This window comes from Schistosoma mansoni (genome assembly GCF_000237925.1).
Source record: "Schistosoma mansoni, WGS project CABG00000000 data, supercontig 0403, strain Puerto Rico, whole genome shotgun sequence".
Lineage (NCBI taxonomy): Eukaryota > Metazoa > Platyhelminthes > Trematoda > Strigeidida > Schistosomatidae > Schistosoma > Schistosoma mansoni.
Window position 1 is genome coordinate 18,709 of NW_017386243.1, and position 9,636 is coordinate 28,344.

A 9,636-nucleotide genomic window follows, 5' to 3' on the forward strand; every position below is an offset into this window, starting at 1 on the left:
CTGTTCGCTTCGTCACGATAGACCTGAAAACAATAAAAAGAGGAAATATAATTTAGTGATTTATCAAGCGCACAGAATATACTTGTTTGGTGACCGAAGTAATAAACATTGTTGGACAGTATACATACATCATATCACTTGCTGTAAGATGTTACTAGTAATCCACTTAGCTCAACGGCAATGTTCTAGACATAATCAATTAGTTAATTTGACAATAATTCATTTTAGTCAGGTCATCACTTCATTGGGAATTGAATGATCCACCAAATCAGCATTTCCTAAAAGTTCATCTTTCGACCGACTTTTAATCGTGTTTCTTTTCGTGTTCAGTATTCTGTATATGAGCATGTTATTAAATAAAAAATCTGTTCTCTTTGTAAGTGGTCTTGTATTCTGTTGTATCTCGTGTGCGGGGTAAGGGGTTACACTAATAAATTTATCCTGTGAGTAGTTATTACTCGCTACTATTTTATTGTTCAACTAATGTACAATTGATGTAACCCATAAAAAACCTTAAGTTACTGGGATAAAAGTGATTTCTTCAAAAAACTGAACAAAATGTTCTCACAAGCCAATCTCCCGGGTTAGCTATGTGCATATCTACAAAACTATAAAATCACAACGCACCGTTTGGCGGATTCTAAGAATATGAGATGGATGAAGATAATGATCTGTAGTACTTTTACTTCAGGGCTGCTGACCAAATTATTTGACTGAAAGTTTCCTAGGTGTATTTGGTTTTGACTCGATAAACAAAACAAACGACAGAAATTTACTTTCAAATCGATCGACTATTGCTGCTGACATGGTAGTTGGGCTTGCATATCGTGATGAATCAATAGAGCTATACTGGCTGGAACAATCGTTCCGCAAGGTCCTACCATGCCAGACAGGTCGGTTGAAGAGCGGTAAGACTAAAAGCAGCAAACCCAAGATCCGAGAGCAAAGTCGTACTGCTGACTGTACAGAGGTTTGACGGCAGTAAGGTGTTTCCCTCAGAAAACCAGCATAACGGAGGTACTGCGTTCCCACAAACGAAGGCTGAGGTTGAAGAGGCTTGAGAGAAGACTGCCGATCGATCTGATATACATGTTAAGACTCTGATCATGCTCTAATATGAGTACGCATTTGGATTGACACCTGAGGTCTTTAAGTATGGTGGTCCAGTTTTGGCGATTAGGTTGACTAATATTCTGGCTAAAATCTAGAAACTGAATGTAATCCCATCTGACTGGTCACAATCACTTATTGTCCCAATGTATAAGGGGTCAAAATCATCCTGTGATAACCATAGAGGGATTAGTTTGACTAATATAGTATCTAAAATACTAGCCTCAATAATTATCGAACGCCTAACTAAGACTCGTGAACTGCAAATACGAGAAAATTAGGCTAGCTTCAGACATGGTCGTGGCTGTATTGACCACATATTTACTATTCGTCAACACAGACATGCTTATCGGCGTCCGACAATGATAGTTTTTCTTAAAAGCAGCATTTGACTCTGCAGACCAATAGGTTCTGTGTCAGTGTCTGTCATTAGGTGTACCTCAGAAGTACATAAACCCTGTGAAGGCTCTTTACTCGAACACTACCAGTCGAGTGAGAGTTTATGGCGAACTGTCATCTGATTTTTTAACCTCAAGTGGTGTCCGGCATGGCTGTCCACTATCTCCAATTTTCTTTAGTTTCATCATAGACCTATTGCTGGAAATAAAGTTCTCATCGACTGAATTTTCAGAGATTGATTTCCTACTATCGTAACCAGTGGTTGGAGTCTAGGTGACATGACTCAGAATTGACCATAATGGCCTAGATGTATACACTCTTTGTCTGCCCTTAAACAGTGAGATTAAAATTATACATACACCTTCCTTCCTACGCGCTAATTCTATCTTCTTGCATCATATCCTTACATGTAGTCTTTCTTTTATATATAATTACTATTGCAGTAACTGCTTCTATGAATTTGGTGTTCATATTGTTGTGCCAATTAACTCCGCCTGTAGCTCCTCCAGGGGCTACTGCCGGTCCCAAGCCCGGGTAAAGGAGGAGGGTTGGGCATGGGGTTAGCGACCCCATCCCGTAGAAAATCAACTCGCTAAAAAAACGCTAACCAGAAAAAATCATTCAAACCATTCAAACTCTGCCCTGGGAGTAGAAGGAAAAATGACGTCTCATGATGAAAGCCGAGTTCCTTCGGAAGTCATGAGGCCGATGCACCTTCTTACAACCAGAGCGACAATTTTTATAGGTACATGGAATGTCCGGACAATGTGGGAGACCGGCAGAGTCTTCCAAATTTCTGCGGAAATGAGGAAATACAACCTGGAAGTGCTTGGAATCAGTGAAACACATTGGACGCAGGTTGGACAACAACGACTGTCTTCAGGGGAACTTCTGTTATACTCCGGTCATGAAGAAGAAAATGCCCCACATACACAAGGAGTGGCACTGATGCTGTCTAGAAAAGCACAAAATGCACTTATAGGATGGGAATCTCATGGACCGAGGATCATCAAAGCCTCCTTCAAAACAAAGAGAGAGGGCATTACAATGAACATCATCCAATGCTATGCGCCGACCAACGACTACGATGAAGACGCTAAAAACCAATTCTACGATAGGCTGCAGTCAATCTTCGAGAAGTGCCCAACCAAGGACCTGACCATTCTAATGGGAGATTTCAATGCCAAGGTTGGAAAGGACAACACTGGATACGAAGACGTCATGGGACAACATGGACTGGGAGGAAGGAACGAAAACGGTGAGAGATTTGCAAACCTATGTGCCTTCAATAAACTGGTCATAGGTGGCACCATATTCCCACACAAAAACATACACAAAGCCACTTGGATTTCACCGGATCACACTACACAAAATCAAATCGACCATGTCTGCATCAACAAAAAGTTCAGGAGGACGATGGAGGATGTGAGAACCAGAAGAGGAGCTGATATAGCATCCGATCACCATTTGCTGGTCGCCAAGATGAAACTAAAACTCAAGAAGCACTGGACAATGGCGCGGACAACATCACAAAAGTTTAACACGGCCTTTCTCCGAGATGCTGACAAACTCAACGAATTTAACATAGCCCTCAGCAACAGGTTCGAGGCCTTTCATGACCTACTCAATGGAGAGGGAACCACCATAGAGAGCAGCTGGAAAGGTATCAAGGAGGCAATCGTTTCAACATGTCAGGAGGTTCTGGGCCAAAAGAAGCACCATCACAAGGAATGGATCACTGTTGGTACACTGGATAAAATTGAAGCAAGGAGGAACAAGAAGGTAGCAATCAATATCAGCCGAACAAGAGCAGAAAAAGCCAAGGCACAAGCCGAATACACAGAGGCAAACAAGCAAGTGAAGAGGAGCATCAGGACCGACAAACGTAAATATGTGGAAGATTTAGCGATGACAGCGGAAAAGGCTGCAAGAGAGGGAAACATGAGACAACTGTATGATACAACAAAGAAACTTGCTGGAAATTGCCGTAAGCCAGAAAGACCAGTGAAAAGCAAAGAGGGCAAAGTAATCAACGATATTGAAGAACAACGAAACAGGTGGGTAGAACACTTCAAGGAACTCTTGAATCGACCAGCTCCACTGAACCCACCCAACATCGAAGCAGCACCCACAGACCTCCCAATCGATATTGGCCCACCAACAATTGAAGAGATCAGCATGGCCATTAGACAAATCAAGAGCGGTAAAGCAGCGGGACCAGACAACATCCCAGCAGAGGCACTGAAAGCAAATGTAACAGCAACTGCCAAGATACTCCACATCCTCTTCAGTAAGATTTGGGACGAAGAACATGTACCAACAGACTGGAAAGAAGGACTTCTCATCAAGATACCAAAGAAAGGCGATCTCAGCAAGTGCGATAACTACAGGGGCATCACTCTCCTCTCAATACCAGGAAAAGTCTTCAACAGAGTATTGTTAAACAGGATGAAGGATTCCGTGGACGCTCAACTTCGAGATCAACAAGCTGGATTTCGTAAGGATAGATCGTGCACAGATCAAATCGCAACTCTACGTATCATTGTGGAACAATCAATCGAATGGAATTCATCACTCTACATCAACTTCATCGACTACGAGAAGGCATTTGATAGCGTGGACAGGACGACACTATGGAAGCTTCTTCGACACTACGGCGTGCCTGAGAAGATAGTCAACATCATACGGAACTCCTATGATAGACTAAACTGCCAAATCGTCCACGGAGGACAACTCACCGACTCGTTCGAGGTAAAGACCGGTGTTAGGCAAGGTTGCCTACTCTCACCCTTTCTCTTTCTCCTGGTGATCGACTGGATTATGAAGACGTCAACATCTGGAGGAATGCACGGGATACAGTGGACAGGCAGGATGCAGCTTGACGATTTAGACTTCGCGGATGATCTGGCTCTTCTATCACAAACGCAACAACAAATGCAGGAGAAAACGACCAGTGTAGCAGCAGTAGGTCTCAATATAAACAAAAGGAAAAGCAAGACTCTCCGATACAATACAATATGCACCAAGCCAATTACACTTGACGGAGAAGCTTTGGAGGATGTGGAAATCTTTACATATCTGGGCAGCATCATTGATGAACACGGTGGATCAGATGCAGATGTGAGGGCGCGGATCGGCAAAGCAAGAGCAGCATACCTACAGCTGAAAAACATCTGGAGCTCAAAACAATTGTCAACCAACACCAAGATCAGAATTTTCAATACAAATGTCAAGACAGTTCTTCTGTATGGGGCAGAGACGTGGAGAACTACGAAAGCCATTATCCAGAAGATACAAGTGTTTATTAACAGCTGTCTACGCAAGATACTTCGGATCCGATGGCCAGACACTATCAGCAACAAGCTACTGTGGGAGACAACAAACCAGATTCCAGTGGAGGAAGAAATCAGGAAGAAGCGCTGGAAGTGGATTGGGCACACTTTGAGGAAATCACCCAATTGTGTCACAAGACAAGCCCTCACATGGAATCCTGAAGGTCGAAGGAGAAGAGGAAGACCAAAGAACACATTACGCCGAGAAATAGAGACAGACATGAGAAGAATGAACAAGAACTGGATACAACTAGAAAAGAAGGCCCAGGACAGAGTGGGTTGGAGAAAGCTGGTCGGCGGCCTGTGCTCCATTGGGAGTAACAGGCGTAAGTAAAGTAAGTAAGTAATTGTTGTGCCAATTACTTACTTACGCCCATTACCTCTCGTGGAGGAGTATAGGCCGCCACCAGCATCCTCCATTGAACTCTGCCCTGGACAATACTTTTAGTCGCTATTCTTCCTTTAGATGTCTACTTTCAATTCTCGATGCAGTGTGTTTAGTTAGTGAGGTATGGCAACTTGAACCGACATATATATATGCCTGACCCTACGTTGTAGCTGACTGACTTTCATAACGAACTGTGGCCTAAGATGTGGATCTAAAAGAAACACCGATCTCTGTTGTCTTAATTCCCATGCAACTTCAGCATTATTACTTCACTTTCTGCTATTCATCAGACCTTCAGCTGTGATGGACTGATTAACAAACACGAATACATCTCATCATTTTTCTCTCATTTACTGACTGTTGCACAAAACTCGTTTGACACTTGAAATTACTTAATTTTCCTTTTTTTTGACAGACCTCAACTAAATTACGACTGTACAGATTGAGCAGGTGATATTGTCGCGCGAAAATTTCTTCACTGAATTGCCATCAAGTTCTCTTCAGGTAATAAGAGAAATAAGTTACAATAAATTACTTCACTAGGTGATTCCTTTGTATGATACCAATATTCTGCATACGGTTAAGTTTATAACAGCGATCATTCAGATAAAAAATTTTCAATACCTGAGATAAAATAGTAGAAAATGAAGGTCTGATTTATATTGTGTAATGCGAAGTATTAAAAGTGCATTTTCCGATGAGTAAAACATGACAGACTACTACAGTCTTGAGAGAATAATACAGCTTAAGGAAAACTTTTGAAGCATTATGTCTGCTCATACTTTAATGAGCCGAAAAAAGAAAACGAGGAATGGAATTATGATCTAATTTATTGTAAAAACTGTGAAAATTAAATGTAGGTGACTATAACCACCCAGAAAATAAATTTTGATCACAAGACTTTAAAATTGAAAGTAAATCCAACATTTCACAACAATATGAAGGTGCATTAAATATGATTTGGGATTTCAGGAAGCTACAACAAGTATGCCACAACATGAAATCAGTAATGAAATTAAAACCAGAAAGTTACAACTTAGGCGAAACTGAGCGAAAGAGCATTGAGTAAGCGAAAATGAAACCAAGAAAGCTATATAACGAGAGAGCAGAAATCAACCAAAATCAGCTTGTTGTAACTAGCTCACAAAAAGTTGTCTCGTAAAGGCTTGATAGTCGTAGGCATCCAAAATAGCCTGACCACTTTTGGTGTAGTACGGAGGCATGACTCGGCTGCAATATTCTGCCTGCTCTTTGGATAAGTTCTGTAATATAAAAGTGGAATTTGTAGAAACAAAAAATAAAACAGATCACCAGACAGATACAAAACTCTTTAGATAAAGAATAGCTGCTTTTGCAATTGTCTGCTGATATTCAAAGTCAGTTTACTGTACGCATATAATTTGAATAGTAATGCCTTATATTTAGATTCCATACTTATTTCAAAAATAAAGCCTCGAATATATATATATATATATATATATATATATATATATATTCAGCGGAGTCGGAGAAACTAATACAACATATACAGAACTTCGTCAAGCTGACTAATGCTAAATTCCTTGCTAACATATTAGAACACTCTACAACGAGATAAAAATGGACTTCAAAACTCAACACCTAAAAAAGGTAATTTATTTTACATGGTCAACTCTTAGAGCAAACCATTCTAGATACAACTGGGATATAATTAACTATACATGGTGTATATATACTTAGCGATGTCGAATAAATTGAACAAAATGAAATAAAGTTAAATGACTAAGACGCACCGCATACAGCTCTTCTTTGGTGATATATTCTTTTCCTTCTTTAGTTAATGCACGGAAAGCTTCTTCGACTTCGTCACGGGACTGAACATTCTCAGTTTCTTTACTTATCATGAATGCCATAAACTCTTGAAGCGTTATGTAACCATCACGATTAGGATCCACCACGTTTAATATAGATTCGAACTCAGCATCTACTTGACCTTCTCCAACCTCGTGCAAATCATGGCCCAGCGCACGTAAACATGATTTAAATTCGCGATGATCTAAACGCCCAGATTTATCTTTATCGAAATGTTTAAACATCATAGAGAACTCGCGAAGTGCCTCTTCGCTTACTCCACTAACATTTCTAGCCTGGATTTGTTGTTCTAAATTGTGTTGCATACGCATCGCAAGCTGATCTAACTGGTCCCAAGCTTGACTTAGACCGACCTGAAAATAATTCGAATTATAAAGTTCCATTCATTATTTAACTAGAAACAAAAGTAGTGACAAATATCGAAAAAAAAGATATCAACTTACGGTACTGTGTTCCGTGTATCGATTATCCAGAATGAGATGTTCTTCCAGCAAAGTACCCAATTTTTCGACCTCTCGCAAATCATTTTTTCGGGCTCTAACTTCTGAAGATTTTTCCCGAATACCTTCTAACTGTTCTTCTAGAGTTCCACTGGCTTCCATCATAGATGTTCGAACTTTCTGTAATGAGAACCAAGTTTATAAAACAGTAAATACATCGTGCATATATATATATATAGCGAGCAAAGAAAAGCAGCACATAGTTAACAACAATTAGTGGAAACAGCTACATAACCATAGGAATTTTAAATCTAGAAATTCGGCTACAATTTTTAGAAACTGTTTAAGACTCACTTGTAGCCATTGATGGAAAGAATTAGCTGCTACTGCAAATTGTTGACGAAGCTGGTCGTTTTGCTCTTGTCGAACAGTTTCACGTCGAAGTTCAGCATCTCTCTCTAAAATGATTTTCTGTAAGTTACGCCAAGTTTCCACAAGTGACTCCATTGTAAACCAAGTGTACGGATTCATGCCAACCTTAGAAATATGATAGAAAAGAATGTGTGATAATACTTGATAGATGAAGTAAAAATAAATACGATAAAATTCTAATGTCATCCTTCACTACATAAGTAAAAAGGAGTAGAGTAGGAAAGTTGGGATAGTATACGGTTAGCTGTATCCATTTGACTGTCCAATTTTAAATAAAAATTCAGAAAACTTTTAAATGATGGCTCATAATTAAAGATAAATAAACCAAACCGTACAATTATAATATTCCTTCTCTTTAGAGTTTTGAACTGTTCATTACGCAGAAGCGAATATAGATTCGTTCACTAACGTCTTTCATTACTAAAATCAACTTCAAATGAGCTTGTTTCACAAGTCTACACCTAATCAACGACTAAAAAATTGTTTGAGAAAGCTAGTTGAGCTTTCTTTAGTTGCTCAGCATGAAATTTTCTAATAAAATTAAATCATTATAGATGGCTGATATTAACTCATCGATTTTTTCCAGCAAACATGAAGAGAAATTAAATGAAGAGAACGTCATAATGTTTATCGCTTATCATACCAGAAAAGGTGAATGTAACATATTAGTTTACTATGGACCAATAGGATGGACGCAATTGTCATCACTTTCCAAAACATAAACTTTTAAAAACGATTTTAAAAGATTAACGGATCACCTTTTTCTAAACGTCATATCATTCTTCAAATATTCAGATTGTTTGGTCCTCTATGTTGGGTCAGGTGATGTTATCAGATGTCAACTTGAATTACATGTTCCATGCATCGGTCAGATTATCTTAAAATAGCGTTAAACACAAAAATTGTAGAAATGAGAAGTAAGAAAATTAGTTGTAGTTTCTTATTGTACCTACAATGATGGTAGATTCTCATGATCAGCAACTAAAATCTAACCTATGTTTTGCCACTGTTATTTAGCACAGGCTATTTTAGCTAAGTTCTTCAATCCAAAAAGTTACTTGTAGAGGAATCTACACATGAATGCCATCGTACGATAAGTACTTACGCCATAGCTTTTGATTTCACGATCTAAATGAGCTAATTGTTGAAAATCGGCCTCTGCAGCTTTGAGAGATGCTTTGAACTGCTCTTGAGCTTCACATAGCGCATGAACTTCATCCAGTGAATTACAACGCACGGGGTCAGTTAAGTCCTCCTCAGCATTTTCGAACCAAGAGTTGAAGGTTGACGCCCGCTTAGCGAACGCCAAATAAAGTTCCTCAACCTTTCGATATTGTTCTTGTAGCTGAATGAGATCAGCTTTGCGACGGGCAGATTCACGACGTAGACGTTCCCAACGATCCATTAGCGAGGTAAAACTGAAATCAATAATATGTCAAGAACAAGTGACATTATTGTTTGAACCATAAACGAAGTACTGTGTATATAATGAAGTATTTCAATGAACAATTTGCAACTAACCGTTGTTTAATGGCTGGACTCTGATTGTGCTCTGCTGCGATAAGGCGATCGTGAAGTTCAGTAATTGTTTGAATCCCTTCTGTATGGAAAGATTCCAATGCTGTGTCAAAAGTTGCGTGTTTCGCCAGCAAAATTTGAACGCTGCTTAAATCTCGCCCGTAAT

The 9,636-nt window shown here is 39.5% G+C and overlaps 1 protein-coding gene across 1 annotated transcript; it reads right to left on the reverse strand.

The window, feature by feature from the left end:
- Window positions 1-6,041: 6,041 nt before the first annotated feature.
- Smp_170310 (Spectrin beta chain, brain 4 (Spectrin, non-erythroid beta chain 4) (Beta-V spectrin) (BSPECV),putative) lies at window positions 6,042-9,357 on the reverse strand (the record flags this gene model as incomplete). The annotated part of the gene is made up of 5 exons (XM_018792294.1): window positions 6,042-6,491; window positions 7,002-7,433; window positions 7,524-7,700; window positions 7,875-8,057; window positions 9,058-9,357. The coding sequence occupies 5 exons, from the start codon at window positions 9,355-9,357 to the stop codon at window positions 6,366-6,368; spliced, it is 1,218 nt and encodes a 405-aa protein (XP_018644384.1). The 3' UTR covers window positions 6,042-6,365.
- Between the last annotated feature and the right edge of the window lie 279 nt (window positions 9,358-9,636).